The following is a 24983-nucleotide window of genomic DNA, read 5'->3' on the forward strand; positions in this document are numbered from 1 at the left end:
TGGAGGTCCTTTAATTAAATGCTCTACTATCTGTTGTTTATTAGCGAGTTGGTCAAGAAGTTCATTCGGATTTTTCCATAAGAGGTTACAGAAATACCCGAATGTTTTTGGCCAACCCAGTAGTTCCCACAATTTTAGGAGAAAAAAGAGCAGACATACATACAAGTGCAGGTACTAGTTCCTGATTTAAAACGTGATTTTATTTTTCCAAAATCAGCCTTCACGGAAAAATCTTATTGGTTACCATTTCTGATAATTTTTGAGTCAGTGTTTTTGGTTTTAGTTTAACTTGCTTGGTTTTGTATTTTAGGAAGATGGGAAATAGAAGAATTGAGAGAAAATCGGGTACCTGGTGATCAAGGACTGGTGTTGAAATCTAGAGCAAAGCATCATGCAATATCTGCTGTGTTAGCAAAACCCTTCGTCTTTGCTGATAAACCTCTGGTAGTTCAGTAAGTGTTATTATGTTTTGAATACTTTTTCTAACATTTATTTTAGTTTTGTATAGTTTGGCTTCTGAATATGGGTATAAAATGGGTATAAAGCTTCAGATTTCCCTTTCCCATTTCATTTATTTAAATACACAATGTGTGTATATGCACAAACACCCTGAGGTTTTGAATGAAATGGAGATTTGTTGCAAAATTATATTAATAAAACAGTTGCTATATAATATGCAGTATTCCGCCAGCATAATCTATATAGTACATATTAAAATCATCATTTTTGTTTGCACTCTTTACTTCAAGTTGACTTGCTGTTGAGATATATTAACTTCAATATATTTTAAATAGAACTATAAATATTGCTGTTGAACCAGTGATAAAATTCAAAGGTAGCAAATTTGTTTTAAAGAGGAAATGCCCTTTTAAAGGTCTATGTTCTTATAGAGTCTTCCTCTCCCCTCCTTCAAAATATGACATTCACTAGTTTTGTGGTATTGCTTGCATGTGTAACTATCGAAAAATCAAGTATTAATTCCTCAAGCTTGTTTCACCTATACGGGTATAAATCCAAAATAGATCTGTACAAATACAGTTGTAAAACAAATGAAATTCATATTAAAAACAAAGAAAAGGAAATGCAGAAATGTTATTTTCTATTTTATATCAGAAGATTGGGCTGTCCAAAGTTAATTACAGCATAAGAAGTACTGCTAACTGTAAGCTTACTAACTATAACTTGGTTTTAAACTTTTTGTTAGCATGTTAAATATATGCCTGTGTGGTATAACTAAAATGCCATTTTGTGTTTTTAAAATGTAAAACAATATGGCATTTGGTATAACTGGTTTAATTTTTTGGCTGTGGTGCTTTGATTTAGTTGCATTGTTATTTCAAGAAATTTAAAATATCAACTGTCAAAAGAGTATACAACCATTTTAAACAAATGAAGAGTATTACCACAAGTATTTACTGGGATTAATATTTGAGCTTGATATTATGGCATTATTCAGAGTTTTGTATTTATTTCTTCTTGAAAATTTGAAAGTACTCTTATTCTGTTGAATTTAGGTGAATATAATATAATTTTCTATTTTAATCTTTTGTGGCTTAAATGAAAGGGTAAAGGAAAAGAATACAAAATTTAATTTCTCCAGAGTAATATGAATCAAGTTTGATATTTTCAGAAAGTAGAAATCACTGCTAGGCAAGTAAGTGAAAGATAGCTTACAAGATTGGAAGCAAAGATAGTAAGTCTAAAAAATTATCAAAGCAATTGTGAACTGAAGAAAAGGAGAATCAAAAAGAATTGAATAGTGGTCTTTGATATGCTTGAAAACAACTCAAAGAAGGATAGTGAGTGTTTGGTTTTCTTAATTTTGATAAAATTAAATAGTATAGATAAAATAAATTTTGTATTAACTATTGTAAATACTATAAAACTATTATATACTATTTATAACTATTATAAATATTATAAATATGCTATAAATATAAATATAGTATAACTCATAAATATGAACTATTTAAGATATAACTTTAAAACTGCTTTTCCCAAATTATGTACTTATTAATATGCATTATGTGGTCATATAAGTTTTAGAAACTAAGAATATCTGAACCTTAAAGATAAGGAAGCATATTTGCCCATTAAAGATTTTGAGAGTTCTACATAAAAAAACCTATTCTTAATTTGAACATTGGGTTTCCCAAAAATATTTGACCACAGAAGTTTTTTCCACCCTAAACAATAATTACTATTTCATAGGACAGTTTAGAAAATGGCACCCTAAAGAGAAGAGGGTTAACATATACTCGGCATTTGTCCTCATTTTTCCTGTGATTTAAGATTAGCAGCAAGCAGTCTGTCCAGCTCTATGACTTTTCACTGATCCTCGAATTATTTGTGAACTGTTTATACTAGGCACAAGTTAATGAAAATCTGGAAGTATGCAGCATGTGAAATAGACATAGTGATCAAGTCTATGCATAAGAAGATAGCAAGACTGTCTTAATATTTATAAAGACAGTTTATACAATTGTTATCTCTAGTTCTTCTCACAGAACCCTCAGATGACCTATAATAAAGCTTTATCATTTTATTATACTTAGAGTCGCAAATATTTACCTTTAGTTCACATTATGCAGAATTTCTTTTACTTCATGCTCTTCAAAGACATGTTTCATGAAGGAAAAGCTTATTAGCTACTGCTAAAATAAAAATAATGATAAGGCCTTGAGGAAAACAAACTCCTTGATTTAAAACATGAAAAAGAACAAAACAAAACTTTTCTTCTGATCATAACAGAAGCTAACATTTGTGAGCATTTATTGGCCCATCACTGTGCAGGACGACTTCTAGTTATCACAACAGTCCTTAGAGGTGTAGGTATGGGCAGTGTTCCCTCCTGGCAGGTGAGCAGATGGAGACCAGAGCTCTAGTAATGTGTCTTGAGCCAGGGCCTACCAAAATCAAGAACAAAGTCTCAGGTCTTTCTGACTCCAGAGTGCTTGCCTGTAACCACTATTATAGAAATCTGGAGAAATAAAGCAGAGTACAAAATAAGGAGGGGAGATCTCCATAAAGTCCAGCAACTCAGAGATTATCACTTAAATTTTACTGTATTTTCTCTTTTCTTTTCTATATAAAATGCATATTACTAATTGGGCTCAGACTGTCAAAGTTTTGTATGCTATTTTTACTTTGTCCCTAAAGTCTCTTTAGAAACATTTTAAACTATAATTTTTTATTAAAATTATCACTATATCCTGTTACTGCTCTGGTTTTTTCATCTGCTTTTGCTTTAATTCATTAAACCAGTCATAACATTTTTGGTTTTCACTGTTTTTCACTTTGATGTCCATTTCCTTATTGACTTTTGTCACACATAATTCACCAATTTACTGAAAATCTCTTCTACATATTGTTCAGTAAGACTGTCTTTTGACTAAACAAGACAACAGAACTTTTGATGAGAATTACAGTGTTGTTAAATCCATGAGAAGACTGCCATGTCAGTTCACTTTTTTAGCTGTTACACTGTATTTCCCCTGCCTCCTGGCTGCTAAGATCTGAAATATTCCAAGTTTACAAAATCTCTCTGCTGGGGTTATTCAATTAAATGTACAACTTTTTAAACCTGGTTTAGGTGTAGCTGAACTAAAAGACAAACTAGTTACTGAACTGAATAGCTAAGGTCATTAGCAGTTTCCTAGAAACCTGTGCTATAACTGTGATCCCCGCAGTCTTTGTTTTTCACTTTATAAAGAGTATGTATAGTACGTACCTTATTTTAACTTGAGTTTCCTGCTAAAAGTTTTAATCAAAGTATCTTATTCTTAAACAGTTTTGATGAAAAAATTTATTTCAGCAAATTAGTTGGCTTTTCTATAGTTGTTTATGGTCATTCTATTTTCAGTATTTTAAGGATGTTCATGGAAAAGGCCTTTCTGCTTGTTCCTCACAGGTTCTGTGGATGTACTTTGTGTGAGCTTTCTGGTAATGTAAATGTTTGTATTTAAATGAATTGAGAGTAATACATTAGATTTTGAAGAGCACTTAGTAATTTTTATTTATCAGCAGTATGATTCTTTTTCCCTTCATTTAGATATGAAGTAAATTTTCAAGATGGTATTGATTGTGGAGGTGCATACATTAAACTCCTAGCAGACACTGATGGTTTGAATCTGGTATGATATTTTAATGTTTAAGAAAGCCTTATTAAAGTTAATAAGTATTTCTAAGGAGTAATTGACACAACTGAAATTTTTATTTTCATCTGAAGTCAAAAATAACTTTGAAAATTTTTATCCAAGATGAATTTATATAGCTTTTTCCATGTGCCTTCAAGTTTCATACACAGCCATGTTACTTGATGGCATCAGTTTTATAATCTTTAGCAATGTGAAAAAGGTTTCCAAGTCTATAAAATAAAATATAACCTGGTCCTTATAAATCTCACCGAGAGATCAACTTACAGTTATTTTCTTTACAAAGTAATAATCATAAGTTTGTTAGGAGAAGTAAGATAATGGAGCAAAGCTGTAAAACAAAATGGCCAAAGAATCAAATTAAAAAGGCAGGTCAGCTCAGGAGTTGCAGTCTGCAAAAATTTACTAACTTAAAAATGTTAAGTTCATAATGAAGCAGGTTATATTAGAACCATTTGAAGTTTGGAGACATTTCTTACAGCATCCTCCCACAGGAGGCTGTGTCAGAATTTCTGCGTATAACAAATATAAAATGAATGAGACGTTAGTGAGATATTTGTCGGAACTCCTGGACATGAAACATTAAAGGTTTCATTTTCTTAGATAAGGTCAAGGAGGAGCCATGTGTAGTTGATGGTGCCGTTCTTAGGTGTTGTGAGGTAACAAGCACCTGAAGGCACCGTGGCAATGATAAAGTCAAATGCCAAGTATTTTTCTAAACACTTTACCTGGTTAACGCAGTTAATCCTTAGAGAAGCCTTATAAGGTACGTACTGTTATTATCCCCATCAGAGGTGATGGAATAGAACTATGGGGAGGTTGGAAGATTTGCTCAGGGCCACACACAGCTGGTTAAAAGGCAACAGTAGGATCTGAACCTCAGTATCTGATGCCAGATCCCATGCTCTTAACCAGTAGGCCATGCCAAATGAATCCATGGGATTTTCCAGGCAGGTATACTGGAGTGGGTTGCCATTTCCTTCTCCAGGGAATCCTACCAACCCAAGGATTGAGCTCAGGTCTCCCGCATTGCAAGCAGACTCTTTACCGTCTGAGCCACTAGGGATCCTGAAGAGAGATGACTAGTGGTAAAACGAGGAGCAAGTCACTGTGTCTGTTCTTCACTTTGTGCTTAATTAAAGGGCCCCACTTTCTGGTGTCTTACTGAATAGTAGTAGTGCCTAAGTAAGCACTGTAGTCTTCAGTCACAGTACATTTTTCTCTGTGCTTAATTTTCTTAATAAGATATTAATACAGATCTATATAGAGTGATTAAAGCCTATTATGTTGTTAAAGTGGTTCTGGCTTCTGGAAGTAGTGTGTGCATTTTAAGAAAAAAAAAATAATCTGTTTTGAAATAAAACTTGTCATTTTTCCACTTCCTTTATTGTCACTGTGTCAACTCACTCTTTGGTAAATTAGCATTTAATACATTTTTGTGAACTCTACCCAATGGGGTAGAATAGAGAAATTCATTAAGTATTTCAATTCTGGACTAATCCTAATACTCATCTCCCTTTGAAGGAAAATTTCTATGATAAAACATCCTATACCATTATGTTTGGACCAGATAAATGTGGAGAAGATTATAAACTTCATTTTATCTTCAGACATAAACATCCCAAAACTGGAGTTTTTGAAGAAAAGCATGCCAAACCTCCAGATGTAGACCTTAAAAGGTTCTTTACAGACAGGAAGACTCATCTTTATACCCTTGGTATATCCTTTTAATTCATTCATTAATTTAAAAGTGTTTGCTGACTGCCAGTATTTTCATGGCAAGTGCTTTGGGAGAAGCAAGCAAGGTACTTCTGTTAAGGATTTATCTTTTTAGGAAAATCAGACACACGTACTTACAGCACAGGCAGAAAGGAAAGCGCCATGTGAGACACAGTTAAGAGCTCAAAGGCAATCCTGCTTTCAGTTAAGAAGCTTCGCGAAAACCTGGGCAAGGTGATTCCATCTGACCTAATCTTAAGTTTAGGTATACCATGTGGAACATAGGAGAGGGAAGGGATATTTAGGTACCCTGACATTAGTGATGCTGACAAAACTGGAAAATAAGGGTAAAGAGGGAGAAACCCTTAACATTAGACTTTATTCTGTAGGCAGTTGTCATTGTTGGGTCCTGCCTGGTGGTAGTTAAAGGGAAAGCGTTCAGCAACCATCTGTTAACATACTTAGCTTTATTTTTGCAGCTGGGAGTTTGAGTATACATAGACTGGGAGGAACATTATACAGGATTGTTTCTCCTCTTTCCAGGTACATATGGTTATGTATTATGATTACTAAAAATCCGAGCATGTCAGGACCTAACAGGAGAACTCCATCCAAGACTAACATGTATCAACTTTCTTCCTCAACACTGCAGTTACAGAAACATTCCTTTTTGTCTGCCAAGGCAGAGACCAATTTTATTTTTAATGTTAATATCAAAGACCTTTCTCTGAAATTGGAAAATAGTACTGGACATTTGGGGGAACGTAAGGTAAACTGTCAAAACATGGAAATAATGAGAAATTATAACTAGAACAGAAAAAAAATGAATTTTAATTAGACCTTGTATAAACCCAGTAAAAACCAATATGATAGTATATATTTCAGAGGACACAATTCCACTTTCAGGAATTTATCCAAAGAAAATAATCCAGAAGGAAGAAAATGACCTGTGTGTAAAAATATACTGTAAATTGGAAGCAGCTCAAATGTTGCAGTAGTGGTTTTCTTTCTGTGCAGTACAATACAAAAAGATAACTATGAAAATGTTCAGCTTATAATATCAAAATGGGGAAGGAAAGAAAAGTTGGAGGCACATTCTGGTGGCCACTAGACAAATTATGCAAACAAAACCAAAAGCTTAGAAAAGTCTTAACTTTTATTAATCACCTGATAGGCATCATGCTCTGTGCTAGGCACTTTGTTTAGAAGAGTCATGTGAGGTGAGCAGTTTTTATTTTGCCTTAATTTAAGTAACTTGCCCTAGGAAATAAAAGTAATTGGTACAGCTGGAATTTAAATTCAAGGAAATTCTTAAACATTTGTTTTTCTTACTTTGATACACAAAAACTTTGTTGTGCTAGGATTATCCACTTTTAAAGGACTTTTTTCCTTTAAAAATGTCTGTATTATATTTTCGTAACATTATCCTGTAGTTGTTCTAAGAACCTTACAGACTCCCTTAAAAAGAGTTTATAATCCAGTGCCTTTTGTGGTGAATTCATTTAGAATATTTAAAGCCGTTTTCTAAACGGAAAGTTTTTTGGCTAAAGATTTTTGACAAAGATGTCAAAGTGATGTAATTGTGATGTGCTTTTTTGGAGTTACTGTAACTTTAAAATACTTCAGTTGCAAAATTGAGTCAGAAAATACTCTTTTAGGGGTTTTTCTTGAGAAATGCCTTTTTTGAATTAGAAAGAGTCTAGTACATTTTTGCCAGAGAAGGTGATGGCACCCCACACCAGTACTCTTGCCTGGAAAATCCCATGGATGGAGGAGCCTGGTGGGCTGCAGTCCATGGGGTCGCGAAGAGTCGGACACGACTGAGCGACTTCCCTTTCACTTTTCACTCTCATGCATTGGAGAAGGAAATGGCAACCCACTCCAGTGTTCTTGCCTGGAGAATCCCAGAGACAGAGGAGCATAGTGGGCTGCCGTCTATGGGGTCGCACAGAGTCGGACACGACTGAAGCGACTTAGCAGCAGCAGCAGCAGCAGCAGCAGCAGCAGCAGTACATTTTTGCATTTAAGATCTTATTGTTAGCTGTTCTTCGGTCTTGACTTTTTTCCTTTGTGTAGTAATACAGTTTTATAGTCTTGGCTGTAATAGAAAATGGTGGAGAAAAAAGAGAAGGGAGGAGACGCTAACTCTTCATTTGCATTATTTGAATTTGTATGTAAATTGCAATATTTGATTTTGATATAAACAATTTGGCATTGTTGTGACTGAAAACCTCTGGAGATTACTTCAGTAATGTTTTTTTCAGAAAGTGGTTGTCACATAGCTAGTTAAGTCAAGATCATCCTGACTTATTGGCAGCTGCTACTTCCTTAACTGGGCTTCCCAGGTTGCTCAGTTGGTAAAGAATCAGCCTGCAATGCAGGAGGCCCAGGTTCTATCCCTGGGTGGGGAAGATCCCTTGGAGAAGGAAGAGGCTTCCTGCTCCGGAGAGAATCAGACACGACTTAGCAGCTCAACCACCACTACCACCACCATGTCCTTAACTTACTTTACTAAAAGCAAATGTTAAGCTATTACTTTTTATCTACCATTCTTTCCAAAGATAAAATTTGTACTCAGTGACTCCCCACCCCATGTTTATAGAAGGGAGAGAGAGCTTTTCTTTTGTTTTTATAATCACGGGAGTCGTTATGAAACTTTTGATGTGGTAACTTTTAAAGAGCTAGAGTTTACCTCGAACAGCATACCAAAGCATGAGCTTGAGTGTTTTCAATCATCCTTAAAATATTTTACACTACAATGTAGGAATCAATGAATTTGAAGTGCTGATGAGTTTTATAGGTTTCTAGATCATAGGAATGTGTGAATGTTAAATTCCTGATTTTGGCGTCTAGGTTAGGGTTATATAGAAGGATGTCCTTGTTTATAGGAAATGTGCATTAAAACGTTCAGGGATGATATAGATGAGGTCAATAACTTACTCTCAAGTAATTCAAGAAAAAGTGAAGTTCTTTATATATACTTGTAACTTTTAAAGTTTGAGATCGTTTCAAAAAATTATTTTAAAATAGTGAAGATTGGGTTGTATTCTGTAACTATAAAAGACTAACGCTGAATGGTTATGAGTCCTAAATTGAGTTAGCAATTGAGTATTTTTTTTTAAATTTGAGAAGTAATGGAGCATTTTATTAAAATTTTATGATTGGTTTTAGAAAACATTATATTTAGTGATTTTTGCATATTTTGATTTAATACATTGCTAATTCGTCTATTCTGGTTGAGAGAAAATTTTACCCATGAAGTTTAGGGTAGTTTTTTTATTTAGAAGATTATCTTTAACATGTCTATCAATATGATAAGTGTAATATGTTTAAATTGGTCCTTAGTGATGAATCCAGATGACACTTTTGAAGTATTAATTGATCAGATAGTTGTAAACAAAGGAAGCCTCCTAGAGGATGTGGTTCCTCCTATCAATCCTCCCAAAGAAATTGAAGATCCCAGTGATAAAAAACCTGATGATTGGGATGAGAGAGCAAAAATCCCTGATGCTTCTGCTGTCAAACCGGAAGACTGGTAAGCAAAGAATCCAGTAGCAAAGCACTGTGTGGCGCAAAGTAATGAAATGTAACATAGAAGTGAGGTTTACAACCAATGAAACACATTCTTTTAAACATCAGAAATACTTTGACTTTTAGGAGAAATACTTCTCTGAAATGGATTTTGCACTTCCTACCTTTTAATTATCTTAATTTTCATTTTAATTAATTTTGTTCCCTTTTCCCACGTGTGTGTGTGTGTGTGTGTGTGTGTATATATATATATATATAATGTATACCTCCAGTCTGTATATTTCATTTTGTATTCTTCAGTGCTGTGGGGAAAAGATACCACGAGTCTCAAGCACCAGTGCTTTAACTTCTATTTCCGGTTTGATCTTTCCTATATATGTGTGTGCATATTTTACATAGTTGTGGTCGTTGCAGTTAATGATTAGTTGGCTTTAAATAGCCATATCCTCAGCATCTTATAAAACTATATGGGATGCGCTCATCTTCCCAGGAGGCACTAGTTACATTACATTAAATAATCTGCTTGCGAAGGCAAAGTATGCAAGAGACGGAAATTCGACCCCTGAAGATCCCCTGGAGAAGGAAATGGCAGCCCACTCCAGTCTTCTTGCCTGGGAAATCCCATGGACAGAGGGGCCTGGTGGGCTGCAGTCCGTGTAGCTGCAGAAGAGTCAGACGTGGTGAGCACACGTGCAGCAGCAGCAGGATGCAAACGCTGCCTTCCACTCCGGGCTTGTCGTAGTTCTTTTAGTAGAGAGCAGAAGTTTTAAATTTTTATGAAGTCCAGTTTGTCAATATTTATCTTTGAAAATTCATGGTTTTTGCATCTTCCTAAGATACTGTGCCTAAACATGACAAAGACTTTTTGTTTTCGAGACAAATAATTTTGACTAAAACTCTGTTTGAAGTTTGTTATTACATGTAGTGTGATATATAAATCGAGATTAATTTAAAAAAATATGGATGTCATTGTTCTACTCTGAGCATCCATTTAATGTCCATACTGATATCCCCTCTTTCTTTTCTGTATCAAGTTTCTTCGTGATGCATTTAGCTACAGGTTTATCAATTTTATTGAGCTGTTTGCAGGACGGGCTTTTGTTTTAGTTTTTGTTGGCCTTTTTTCTATTCTTCTTACTTTGGACTTAATTTGCTTCCCTTTTCTGCTTTTTTAAGGTAGAAAATAATTTCTGATAGAAGCAGCTATAAATTTTCTCTCAGCACTGCTTTAACTATGTTCCACAAATGTCTACTATTTCTGAGAATATTCATTCATACTGTTTTATAATTTCCCTAGTGATTTCTTCTTTGATTCACATGTTTTTTAAAGTGTTACTTTGTTGTCAATTATTTATGGATTTTCCAGATATGATTTTCACTTTAACTCCCAATATAATTCTATTGTTGTCAGAAAACATTTACAAATGTCACTTACATCAGGTTGGTTGATAGTGTTGTTCTAAAGCCTTTATATTCCTAATGGTTTTCAGCCTGTTCTCTTATTGGGAAGAGAAAATAAGTCTTCAACTCTGATTGTAAGTAAGTAAAGGCACTCAGTCGTGTCCGACTCTTTGCGACCCCGTGGACTGTAGCCCACCAGGCTCCTCAGTCCAAGGGATTCTCCAGGCAAGAATACTGGAGTGGGTTGCCATTTCCTTCTCCAGGGGATCTTCCCCACCCAGGGATCAAACCCGGGTCTCCCGAATTGGAGGCAGACGCTTTAACCTCTGTAGATTTGTCTTTATCTCCTTTGAGTTCTATTTGTTTTGCTTTGTGTAATTTGAAGGTCTAGATCACTAGATCAGTTCACAGTGTTTCATGACTTCTTGAGGAACTGACCTTTTTATTATTATGAAATGTTCTTTATAAAGTCATAATACTCTCTGTCTTGGAATCTACTTGGTCTGATGCTAGATCAGCACTCCCATTTCTTTTAATCATTCAGTTCCACTGAATATTATTTTCCATTATTTACCTGTAACCTGTATGTTGTTGTTATTCAGTTGCTAAGTTGTATCTGACTCTTTGTGACCCCATGGACTGTGGCATGCCAGACTTCTGGGTCCTTCACTATCCCCCAGAGTTTGCTCAAACTTACATCCATTGAGTCAGTAATGCCATCCGGCCATCTCATCCTCTGACACCCCCTTCTCCTCCTGCCTTTCCGTCTTTCCCAACATCAGGTCTTTTCCAGTGAGTCGGCTCTTCACATCAGGTGGCCAAAATATTGGAGCTTCAGCATCAGTCCTTCCAATGATATTCAGGGTTGATTTCCTTTAGAATGGATGGGTTTGATCTTGCTATTCAAGGGACTCTGAACTGTCTTCTCCAACACCACAGTTCAGAAGCATCAGTTCTTTGGCACTCAGCTTTCTTTATGGCTCAGCTCTCACATCCACACATGACTACTAGAAAAACCATAGCTTTGACTATGTAGGCAAAGTCATGTCTCTGCTTTCTAATATGCTGTCTAGGTTGGTCGTGGCTTTTCTTCTAAGGAGCAAGCATCTTTTAATGTCATGGCTACAGTCCCTGTCCATGGTGATTTCAGAACCCAAGAAAAGAAAACCTGCCCCTGTTTCCACTTTTTCCCCACCTATGTGCCATGAAGTGATGGGACTGGATGCCTTGATCTTAGTTTTTTGAATGTTGAGTTTCAAGCCAACTTTTTCACTCTCCTCTTTTACCCTCATCAAGAGGCTCTTTAGTTCTTCTTTGCTTTCTGCCATTAGAGTGGTGTCATCTGCATGTCTTAGGTTGCTGTTATTTCTCCTGTAATCTTGATTCCAGCTTGTGATTATTCCAGTACGGCATTTCACATGATGTATTCTGTGTATCAGTTAAATAAGCAGGGTGACAATATACAGCCTTTGATGTACTCTTTTCCCAACTTTGAACCACTCCATTGTTCCATGTCCAGTTCTACTTCTTGACCTGCAAAGAGGTTTCTCAGGAGGCAGGTAAAGTGGTCTGGTATTCCTATCTCTTTCAGAATTTTCCACAGTTTGTTGTGATCCACACAATCAAAGGCTTTAGCATAGTCACTGAAGTGGAAGTAGAAGGTTTTCTGGAGCGCCCTTGCTTTTTCTATGGTCCAGTGGATGCTGGCAGTTTGAGTTCTGGTTCCTTTGCTTTTTCTAAATCCAGTTTGTACATCTGGAAGTTTTCGATTCATGTATTGTATAGCCTACCTTGAAGGATTTTGAGCGTTACCTGTATATGCCTTTATTTTTCACATGATTTTCTTGTAGTCAGCTGTATTCGGGTCTTGCCTTTTCATTGGAATGTTTTAAGTCATCTACATTTAATGCACTTATTGATACAGTTATATATAAACCTGCTGTCTTGCTGTTTGTTTTCTCTTTGTCCCATATAGTTTGTGGCTTTTTATAAAATTTTTTCCTGACTATCTTTGGATTGAGTTACTTTCTTGAGCCTTCTGTTTTTTCTTTCTGATGGCCTTTTGGCTTTTCCTCTGTAGTCTGTTGTTTTACTGGTTGCTCTAGGTTTTGCAGTGTACATCTTAAATGTATTTCAGTCTCAGTTCAGTTCAGTCACTCAGTCGTGTCTGACTCTTTGCGACCCCATGATCCTCAGCACACCAGGCCTCCCTGTCCATCACCAACTCCCAGAGTCCACACAAACCCATGTCCATTGAGTTGGTGATGCCATCCAACCATCTCATCCTCTGTCATCTCCTTCTTCTCCTGCCCCCAATCTTTTCCAGCATCACGGTCTTTTCCAATGAGTCAGCTCTTCACATCAGGTGGTCAAAGTATTGGAGATCTCCAGTAGCATATTGGGCACCTACTGACCTGGGGAGTACCTCTTTCAGTATCCTCTCATTTTGCCTTTTCATACTGTTCTTGGGGTTCTCAAGGCAAGAATACTGAAGTGGTTTGCCATTCCCATCTCCAGTGGACCACCTTCTGTCAGACCTCTCCACCTTGACCGCCCGTCTTGGGTGGCCCCACAGGGCATGGCTTAGTGTCATTGAGTTAGACAAGGCTGTGGTCCATGTGATGAGATTGGCTAGGTGTCTGTGATTGTGGTTTCAGTCTGTCTGCCCTCTGATGCCCTCTCTCAGCGCCTACCGTCTTACTTGGGTTTCTCTTACCTTGGACGTGGGGTATCTCGTCATGGCTGCTCCAGCAAAACGCAGCCGCTGCTCCTACCTTGGACATGGGTGCCCTGCCAAGAGGAGCTACCCTGTGTCCAAGGATGGGCAGCGGCCAGGAGGAGCTACCCCAAGTCAGTCTACTCTCAGATAATATTATACTGCTCATGGGTAACACTTGGCCATTGTTTCTCTAAATATTTATATATGGCTCCCCATCTCTTTTGGAGAGATGCCACTTAAAAATGTGCTAGACTGCTTTACATTTGATAAACAAGTCACTGAGGATCTATTCATTTTTTTAAACCAGTTTTTCTCTGTGTACCTCATTGTGGAAAGTGTCTATTCCTGTTCAAGTTCTTGTTTGTAAACATTGAGGTTACTACCTATTGAAAGCATAGAATGTTGCTCCTGGAAAACCAAGTGTTACCTTGTTAAACTCTTGTAAATAAAGAAGGATACTGGTTAGCAATGAAAATGTCTTTGCCTTCAGGGAAATAGTATAAGAGGGAAGTAACTTGTGCAAGATAGGAAGAACAGTACCTTTAAAAAAATTAGTCGCTTACCAGTGTATCACTTCCATGAGTTCATGGTGTCAGAAAAAAGAGGACTATATTCATCTGTGTATACTTTCTAACTGCTTTATATTTGTCTGCCTATAAACAGTAAGGATGGGACATAGGTTTGCCCTTTAAGAGAAAAACTGTATATACCAATCTCATTATGATAGGTGAAATCTGTGAGGGTTTCTTTTATAAAGTACTTAAAGAGCCTTAAATTTTAAACTCAGGTTACTCCAAGCCCTAAGAGACCTTCAGATAATATTGATATCAGGAAAGTACAAGTCTTTACATGTATACAGTTGATTATTTCAGTTTTGTTATTCAGTCTTCACATATATAGAGTAAATTATTTCAGTTTGTTATTCAAGTTTTGTTTGGAAAAGCATAATGTAAATTCTAGATAAAATTCCTGCTTTTCTGAAAAGACGAAAATTATATTAGTAATTCTATTCTATACTTACTGTGACTATGTTTATATACTTTGGAGCTTACTTTCTAAATGTTATTTTTTAAATGAAAATATAAAAATTACCGGAATATGGGGAGTTTAAAAAAATAATATTGGAGTAGGGAAGACCTTTCCAAATAGAGCATAAAATTAAAGAATCATAAAGGAAAATATTAATAAATTTCAGCTACATGAAAATAAATTATTTTTCTATGACAAAAATCCCCACCATAAACTACATAAAAATACACAAGAAACTGGAAAAAATTTTAATTCATATAGTTGCTTACTAATTGCTTACTAATTTCTAATATATTCCAGGATATTAATTGTAGCATTATTTGTTATAGTAAGTTTTGGGAAACACTAAATATCCTAGAGAATAGATAAATTATTATTTATTCACAAAGGAGAAAACTATGAAACTGTTAAGAATAAAGCAGATATATATTTATATAAAATAGAGCTCCTAGAACAGTCTTGACATGTTGTAGTCTTTCTGTATATGTTTGTTGATGAATGGTTTCTTTTTAATTTTAATAATATATTTTATTTAACTCAATAGAGCCAAAATATTATTACTTCAACAAATAATATAAAAAGATGAATGAGTTTTTAAATGGACTAAAAAAAGGTCTAACATACTCTGTAGTTCAGTTCAGTTGCTCAGTCGTGTCTAACCCTTTGTGACCCCATGGACTGCAGCACACCAGGCCTCCCTGTCCATCACCAACCCCTGGAGTTTACCCAAACTCATGTCCATTGAGTCAGTGATGCCATCCAACCATCTCATCCTCTGTCGTCTCCTTCTTCTCCCACCGTCAATCTTTCCCAGCATCAGGGTCTTTTTAACTGAGTCAGCTCTTTGCATCAGGTGGCCAAAGTATTGGAGTTTCAGCTTCAGCGTCAGTCCTTCCAGTGAACACTAAGCACTGATCTCCTTTAGGATGGACTGGTTGGATCTCCTTGCAGTCCAAGGGACTCTCAAGAGACTTTTCCAACACCGCAGTTCAAAACCACAATTCTTCGGTGCTCAGCATTCTTTATAGTCCAACTTTCACATGCATACATGACTACCTTACATGACTCTTCTCTCTCCTTGCTATTCTTTGGAACTCTGCATTCAGATAGGTATATCTTTCCTTTTCTCCTTTGCTTTTTGCTTCTCTTCTATTCACTGCTATTTGTAAGGCCTCCTCAGACAGCCATTTTGCTTTTTTGCATTTCTTTTTCTTGGGGATGGTCTTGATCCTTGCCTCCTGTACAATGTCAGGAACCTTCGCCGATCAGGCACTCTGTCTATCAGATCTGGTCCCTTAAATCTATTTCTCACTTCTACTGTATAATTGTAAGGGATTTGATTTGGGTCATACCTGAATGGTCTAGTGGTTTTCCCTACTTTCTTCAGTTTAAATCTGAATCTGGCAATAAGGAGTTCATGATCAGAGCCACAGTCAGCTCCCGGTCTTTTTTTTTGCTGACTGTAGAGAGCTTCTCCATCTTTGGCTGCAAAGAATATAATCAGTCTGATTTCCGTGTTGACCATCTGGTGATGTCCATGTGTAGAGTCTTCTCTTCTGTTGTTGGAAGAGGGTGTTTGCTATGACCAGTGCATTCTCTTGGCAAAAGTGTTGGCCTTTGCCCAGCTTCATTCTGTCCTCCAAGGCCAAATGTGCCCGTTACTCCAGGTGTTTCTTGACTTCGTACTTTTGCATTCCAGTCCCCTATAATGAAAAGGACATCTTTTATGGGTGTTAGTTCTAAGAGGTCTTGTAGGTCTTCATAGAACCATTCAACTGCAGCTTCTCCAGTTACCTGTCGGGGCATAGACTTGGATTACTGTGGTACTGAATGGTTTGCCTTAGAAACGAACACAGATCATTCTGTCGTTTTGAGATTGTATCCAAGTACTGCATTTCGGACTCTTTTGTTGACTATGATGGCTACTCCATTTCTTCTAAAGGATTCTTGCCCACAGTAGTAGATATAATGGTCATCTGAGTTAAATTCACTCATTCCAGTCCATTTTAGTTTACTGATTCCTAAAATGTCAACGTTGACTCCTGCCACCACAGTTAAAATGCATCAATTCTTTGGTGCTCAACTTTCTTTATAGTCCAACCCTCACATGCATACATGACTACTGGAAAAACCATAGCCTTGACTAGATGGACCTTTGTTGGCAAAGTAATGTCTCTGCTTTTTAATAGGCTGTCTCTGTTGGTCATAACTTTCCTTCCAAGGAGTAAGTGTCTTTTTATTTCATGGCTGCAGTCACCATCTGCAGTGATTTTGGAGCCCCCCCAAAATAAAGTCTGCCACTGTTTCCACTGTTTCTCCATCTATTTTCCATGAAGTGATAGGACCAGATGCCATGATCTTAGTTTTCTGAATGTTGAGCTTTAAGCCAACTTTTTCACTCTCCTCTTTCACTTTCATCAAGAGGCTTTTAGTTCCTCTTTACTTTCTGCCATAAGGGTGGTGCCATCTACATATCTGAGGTTATTGATATTTCTCCCAGCAATCTTGATTTCAGCTTGTGCTTCTTCCAGCCCAGTGTTTCTCATGATGTACTCTGCATAGAAGTTAAATAAGCAGGGTGACAATATACAGCCTTGACGTACTCCTTTTCCTATTTGGAACCAGTCTGTTGTTCCATATCCAGTTCTAACTCTTGCTTCCTGACCTGCATACAGATTTCTCAAGAGGCAGGTCAGGTGGTCTGGTATTGCCATCTCTTTAAGAATTTTCCACAGTTTATTGTGATCCACACAGTCAAAGGCTTTGGCATAGTGAGTAAAGAGAAATAAATGTTTTTTCTGAAACTCTTCTTGCTTTTTTGATGATCCAGCAGATGTTGGCAATTTGATCTCTGGTTCCTCTGCCTTTTCTAAAACCAACTTGAACATCTGGAAGTCCACAGTTCACGTATTGCTGAAGCTTGGCTTGGAGAATTTTGAGCATTACTTTACTAGCGTGTGAGATGAGTGCAATTGTGTGGTAGTTTGAGCATTCTTTGGCATTGCCTTTCTTAGGGATTAGAATGAATATTGACCTTTTCCAGTCCTGTGGCCACTGCTGAGTTTTCCAAATTTGCTAGCATGTTGAGTGCAGCACTTTCACAGCGTCATCTTTAGGATTTGAAATAGCTCAACTGGAATTCTGTCACCTCCACTAGCTTTGTTCGTAATGATGCTTCCTAAGGCCCACTTGATTTAACATTTCAGGATGTCTGGCTCTAGGTGAGTGATCACACCATCATGGTTATCTGGGTCATGAAGATCTTTTTTGTATAGTTCTTCTGTGTATTCTTGCCACCTCTTCTTAATATCTTCTGCTTCCATTAGTTCCCTACCATTTCTGTCCTTTATTGAGCCCATCTTTGCGTGAAATGTTTCCTTGGAATCTCTAATTTTCTTGAAGAGATCTCTAGTCTTTCCCATTCTATTGTTTGCCTCTATTTCTTTTCACTGATCACTGAGGAAGGCTTTCTTGTCTCTCCTTGCTATTCTTTAGAACTCTGCATTCAAATGGGTGTTACCTTTCCTTTTCTCCTTTGCTTTTTGCTTCTCTTCTGTTCACAGAGGTAGGAAGTGCCTATTGGTACCTTCTGAATTCTGTAATGTGCATTTTTAACTGTTTGAATAATTAGTAATTAGCATAAAATACTGTATTTACAGGGATGAAAGTGAACCTGCCCAAATAGAAGATTCAAGTGCTGTTAAACCTGATGGCTGGCTTGATAATGAACCGAAATTTATTCCTGATCCTCATGCTGAGAAACCCCTTGACTGGTAAGCATTCTTCACCTTCAGATGTCAGTTTCCTGCTTCTTACATGCTCTTTTGTTACCATTGATATGACTGACAGGAGTCTTGAGGTCACTCCGCATGCTTTGTTCTAATACCCTAAGGAATGAAGACATGGATGGAGAATGGGAGGCACCTCATATTTCTAACCCAGCATGTCGGATTGGGTGTGGTGAATGGAGCCCTCCCATGATAGATAATCCGAAATACAAAGGAGTATGGAGACCGCCGATGATAGATAACCCTAACTACCAGGTAATAACCACTTATTCCCGTCCCACAGTAAACTTTTTAAAATGCTGTGCCTATTTCTCTTATACATCTAGTTATTAATAATGTTATGTTAACTTGAGGAAATTTGGTTTATAATAATGTGCCTTAGCTATCTGAAGTCAAAGAAAATAGACTGCAACCAATTTATGTTTAAAAAATAAAGTGGGGCTTGCTTCCCTGGAGGCTCAGTGGTAAAGAATCTGCCTGCCAGTGCAGGAGACACGGGTTTGATCCCCGGTTAGGGAACATCTCACGAGCCGGGGAGAAGCTAAGCCGGTATGCCACAGCTATTGAGCCTGTTTGCTAGAGCCCAGGAACCACGGCTGCTAAAGCCTGTGTGCCCAGGAGCCCGTGGTCTGCAACAGGAGAGGCCACCACAGTGTTCTCTCCAATCTGCCCTCTGCAACTAGAGAGTTGTCCCCACTTGCCACATCTAGCGGGAAAGTCAGTGCAGCCACAGAGCCCTGAGACAGCCGATAAATAAATACTTTTTTTTAAAGTAAAGCATCTTTTAATTTCCTGGGGTAATAAAACTAATAACTAAAGATAAATCACTTCATACTATTTTCCTGAGTAATCAGTTGACATCACTTTGGAATATTTTATTTTAGGATTAAATATAAGAACTGAGTTCTGATCAAGAGGACTCACACTGTACATTTTAGTAATTGAAGTCTGTGCTTAAATAATGCGTTCCTTACTCTCAGGTTTTATTAAAATTGAATTTTTTTTCCTAATATAAAACAGATTTTTTTGAGTATGCTTAGCTTTTGGGGTAGAAGTCCTTATGTTGTCCGTTTAACGCTGTAGTTTTATCTAATTATTCACTGACATTTTCTAACATTTATTTTATATACATACAGTTATAGATTCTTTTTGCTCACCATAGTTTTTCTTCATAGAATGACTGTTTTGGTAACTGTTTTGTCTGAGATCTGTCTTTCCTTCATTAGACTTTAAACGCCATGATGAAGGGACCATGTCCGCCTTGATTATCACAGCAGAGCAGGTGGCATAGTGCCTGGCACAGAATAGTCATAGGTGATGGCAGACTGAGTCAGTGAGTGATCACATTGGCCAGTTTATTTGCTTTGGTTGACTTTAATCATTTAAGACTTAATGGAAGTTCTGTGTTGAATAATTGTTCTGTGATTCAACCATGAGTGACTGTTGATGCCCATCATAAGTGTATGTTAAAAGACATGGTTCCATTTTTGCCATACAGTAATCTCTTTGATTTGAGCAATTTTAATGATATCGTGCCTTGAGTATCTTTACTAAATGTAAAAAAAGAAACTCATCTAATATAGTATCAGTTGTGAAATTTAAATACTCAAGTTTCTGTGGGATTTTTCACTCTGCCTCTTTTTTTTGCTGAGTTTAAAGTCAGTATTATTCATAGGTAACATCGTGTACAGGATAAGAGGAAACAAGATTTTATTTCTAGTGAATTACTAATGAATTAATTATCAGTTAAAGTTTTCTTTTTCCCAGTTAGTATTGCTAATTTCATTCAACAGCAACTGCTTCTTGAGTAACACTTATAATGAAATTATTGTTTGAAAATGTATTTAAATTATTTTTTTTCCAGGGTGTCTGGAGTCCTCGAAAAATTCCTAATCCAGATTATTTTGAAGACAATCACCCATTTCTTCTGACTTCTTTCCGTGCTCTTGGTTTAGAGCTTTGGTCCATGACCTCTGATATCTACTTTGATAATTTTATTATCTGTTCAGAAAAGGAAGTAGCAGACCGCTGGGCTGCAGATGGTTGGGGAGTGAAGATACTGATAGAAAATGCTAATGAGGTACACAGTATTTAGCATATGATAATAATAGGGTATCGTCCTGGTTATAGGTTATACAGATGGCCTTTTGATGAGTCAATAGATACAATAATTACTAAATGATGAAGAAACATATTTAAATCTATGTAGACAGAATATGAGCTTCACCAAATTATAACTTCATTATAAACTATATAGTGAATTATATATGTCTTCTTTTCATTTGTTAGATTATGATAACATAAATGGATTGAATGCCTTTTGATGTTTATAGAAATGAGACGGTTATTACTACTGTTAGAAATGAGACTTAATATCTTGTCACCTTATCAGTTTAAGGCCTAAGTGGGAACAGAAATCTAAATCTTTATTCATTTTAACTACTTTTCACTTAGAGGAGTATAGAAATTTTTAAAATTTAATTATTATGTTCTAGTTATTTTTCCCAAATCTTAACACTGCTTAGGAAAGCTTAAGCTAAATATTTCAACACAGTACATCTTGGAGAATCTATCTGTCTTTAAAACCAATTACCATAAAGAAAAATGTACCTTATATTAGGTTTCTTTGAATATTAGCAAAAACCTCAAAAGAGTAAATAAAGGTAAAAGGATTCTCATTTTGAAACTCTTTTAACTAAAACATTTTAATAAGGAAAACAGTTTCCTTTCTGAAAGTTGTGTGTGAAATTTGTTAAGAAATAAGAAAAAACATAGCTATCCTTAGGTTGACTTTTTTTTTTTTAGTAAGTTCTTTAAAAGTACAGAATGAGTTAGAGAGTTTACTTCTAAATGAACCAAATAATACATCCATGAAGCATAGTACTATCTTGAAACTTACCAGAAAAGGAAGCTGTCTTAATTCTTGCTGGAGAATTAGCAATATTCACTTGTATAATATAATGTATCTTCTACCAAGTGTTAAACTGCAATGCATGTGAATAATTAAAGATTGTTTAAGGGACTTCCCTGGTGGCCTGTGGCTAGGACTCAGCGCTCTCAGTGCAGGGGGCCTGGGTTTGATCTCTGGTTGGGGAAGTAGTTCCCACAGGTCACAACTAAGAACTGGCATGCCAGATAAACTTTTTTTTTTTTTAAAGATTGTTTAAACTTTACAAAGTATAAAATGAAAAATATTTTTTGCCTTATAAATTTGACTCCTTAGTAGAAAACTACCTAGGTGAAATAACTTTTTTTGTTTTCATAGGCTGTATTTATGAATGAAGGTTTATAAAATCTGAATAGCCTTTTTATGCTTATTTCTTTTTCAGCCTGGTATATTCAAACAATTGATGTCAGCTACTGAACAGCGCCCATGGCTTTGGTTCATTTACCTCTTGACAGCAGCGCTTCCAATAGCATTGATTAGTTCATTTTGTTGGCCAAGAAAAGTAAAGGTAAAGAAAATGAATTTTCTTCAACATAAAAAAAAAATCTCTTAGTGTTTAGGAGTTCAATAAATGGAGTCAGTGGTTCTTAAAAGTAATAAACTAAATTTCTTATATAAGTTTTTACTGTTAGTTCACCGTGTATGATATCAGTTCAGTTCGGTTCAGTTGCTCAGTCACGTCTGACTCTTTCCAAACCCATGGACTGCAGCATGTCAGGTTTCCCTGTCCATCACCATCTCCCGGAGCTTGCTCAAACTCATGTCCATCAAGTCGGTGATGCCATCCAACCATCTCATCCTCTGTTGTCCCCTTCTCCTTCTGCCTTCAGTCCTTCCCAGCATCAGGGTCTTTTCAAATGAGTCAGTTCTTCGCATCAGGTGACCAAAGTATTGGAATTTCAGCTTCAGCATCAGTCCTTACAATGGATATTCAGGACTGATCTCCTTTAGGATGGATTGGTTTGATCTCCTTGCAGTCCAAGGGACTCTCAAGAGTCTTCTCCAACAAGACAGTTCAAAAGCATCAGTTCTTCAGCGCATGTGTGTTACCCGTCATTGCAAAAAAAGAAAATGTTTTTTTTAATAGTGCTTTGCTTCTAGTAAAAATAGCTTATGTTAAACTACCACAGAAAAAATATGAAGATGTGGCTTTCAAAAAACTGGACATATGTAAACCACAAACAAAGGGAGCACTGGAGCAGGAAGTGAAGGAAGAGAAAGCAGCCCTGGAGAAGCCAGTTGACTTGGAAGAGGAAAAAAAGCAAAGTGATGGTGAAATTGTTGAAAAAGGTAGGACAGTGATGGCGATATATAAAGGGGACCCTGGGCAGAGCTCATTAAGAACAGTAGATTAAGTGGGAACCACTAGCTGTTGCACTTGTCTGTTGTCAGATTTATACCATCTGAATCCCCAGGAGTGCGTGACTGTGGTGAAGAGGAGTACCATCCTTGCCTGGATTGTACCTGAGCAGACATCCAGTGTATGAGCTCTCTCTTCTAGGAAGAAAGAGTTGTCAGAATTGTTCAGTTGCTTCAGAATCTAGCAGCTGTCAATCCCATAGGTCATAGCTTTTTGCAAGGGTTTTTCTTGCCTCCAAGGATGAGATGGGAGGCACAGATCACAGCTTCTGTGGAAGAGTAGTTGGTTTAAGACAGGTGTCTGCAGCAACAAAATCCACACCAAGGGCTGTTGTTTATCAGATAGTTTTATCATATCAAACCAGTAGTTTAATCTCTTCAAAGGATTGCTGAATCATATGTCCCCTCCTGCTCTCAGCTAAACTCCAGATGTTAGAACTGAAGACAGCTGCAGCTTTTTGGTACCTCTCCAGTGAGACTTCCTTATATACATCTAAGTAGCAATAAAACTATTGATGTTTGCCAGATGTCCCAAGCCAGGCTCCAGAATGAGCCCTTTATAACCTGCATTATATTTTGAGCACTATTTTTAACTTAATAGTTGATGAAACAGTTGACTTAAAAACCATGCTCTCTCAAAGCACACATATATATTTATGTATATACATACACACATATATTCTTTGATTTTCATTTCACATACAGACTGAATGCTTTAAAATTCTTTAAACCTGCCCCTTTCCTCAGATATGATGATATATTTATTGTTGTTGTTCAGTTGCTCAGTCATGTCCGACTCTTGGTGACTCCATGGACTGCAGCATGCCAGGCTTCCCTGTCCTTCATGATCTCCCAGAGCTCACTCAAACTCATGTCCATTGAGTCGATGATGCCATCGAACCATCTCATGCTCTGTCATCCCCTTCTCCTCACACCCTCAATCTTTCCCAGCATCAGGGTCTTTTCCAGTGAGTTGTGGTAAAATAACGAGTACTTGTATTTAATTTTCAAAAATGTCTAATGGAAGAAATTGCTTTCAAATATTGAAATTTAAATGTACTCCTCCACTTTTACTTAATACTCTTCAGTAGAAAAATTCTAATTCATTGAGTCTTTTGCCTTGAATAAAATCTGTTTAATAAAAACTTCTAGAAGAGGAAGGTGAACCTGAGGAAAAGAGTGAAGAAGAAATTGAAATTATAGAAGGACAAGAAGAAGGTAATAAATCCAATAAGTCTGGATCAGAGGATGAGGTAAGCATCTCTTTAACAGAAAATAAACTAGTTTCTATGTACGATTGTTAGTCTATAAAAATATTTTAATAAAAGTAGTGATCTCGTTTGTGAAGAAGTTTTTGCCATATTTTCTCCCAGTTTTCTTAAGAGCATACATATTGGTATAAAATGTATCCATAAGGAAAGCATGAAAAAACTAATTTATATCTTCCTAATGCCTAATGAAATCGTATAAAATAAGCCTTTGGTTTACAAAATAGCTACATCTGTTTAAAAACAAAATTTTATTAAAGTGTTTTGTTGAAAGGTGTAATAAGCAGACCAATTGAATATTTAAGAGGTAATTATGTTTATTATGAGGCAGTCTTCTTTATAGACATTGTGAAAACATTCTGTCACATTTATATTTACTGTAAAATTTTAAAGGATTTCGTTCATTGGCTAGTGGAGTACTGTGTCTAGTAGTGGTGTTTTTCTCAAATCTTTAAGCTTGTTTTTTCATTAACTTGATATGTCTGCCCTTTTTTTCCCCATCCTGATGTGTAGTAAAACTTTCCATAGTGCCCTTTTTTATAGTCAGTTATGAAATCAGAATCATCCAGGGTATAATTCAGAACCAGAGGTTTCTTTTTTCCTTCTCTTTTTTTTAACCTACTATATACCCCCAAAAGGCCGTTTTCTCTACTTCTCTGGCCTTTTGAGAGCTGCATAATCTTAACCTGACAGAGTCACTGTCCCCATCACTCTTGTAGCTTAGAGTTAGGCAGGGTAAATGTCCATGATGCCTGGACTGTTGTATATGATGAAATAAACATTCTGTTTTGTCTGCTTGAAGAAATCACCCAAATAAACATCTGTTTTTATTGTTTTAAGTGTTTTCTAAAGCTTTTTCTGTACATTTGCCTGGTTACTAGTCTTAAGTGTCTTGTGAGTGTTTAAATGGGTTTGTGGGATCATTACAAATATCTTTATTGAAAGGGACCTGGATGAAGAAAGTTTCTTCCAGAACATAGTTTTACATGGTCCTTGTTTCCCTCTGTTACACTTTTTATAATAATACTTGGACTTATATATGGAACACTTACTCTAGTTATATTTTGC

At 36.4% G+C, this 24983-nt stretch overlaps 1 protein-coding gene across 1 annotated transcript in view; it reads left to right on the forward strand.

The window, feature by feature from the left end:
- The window catches only part of CLGN (calmegin), a 45623-nt gene that overhangs the window by 17711 nt on the left and 2929 nt on the right, over positions 1–24983 (forward strand). The window contains exons 5-14 of the mRNA XM_027956258.3: positions 311–452; positions 4052–4133; positions 5679–5871; positions 9219–9408; positions 18213–18326; positions 18446–18596; positions 20206–20421; positions 21671–21796; positions 22419–22578; positions 23800–23900. Coding sequence (XP_027812059.1) covers positions 311–452; positions 4052–4133; positions 5679–5871; positions 9219–9408; positions 18213–18326; positions 18446–18596; positions 20206–20421; positions 21671–21796; positions 22419–22578; positions 23800–23900 — 1475 coding nt within the window. The remainder of the gene's footprint in view (positions 1–310; positions 453–4051; positions 4134–5678; positions 5872–9218; positions 9409–18212; positions 18327–18445; positions 18597–20205; positions 20422–21670; positions 21797–22418; positions 22579–23799; positions 23901–24983) is intronic.

This window comes from Ovis aries, chromosome 17 (genome assembly GCF_016772045.2).
Source record: "Ovis aries strain OAR_USU_Benz2616 breed Rambouillet chromosome 17, ARS-UI_Ramb_v3.0, whole genome shotgun sequence".
NCBI classification, from domain to species: domain Eukaryota; kingdom Metazoa; phylum Chordata; class Mammalia; order Artiodactyla; family Bovidae; genus Ovis; species Ovis aries.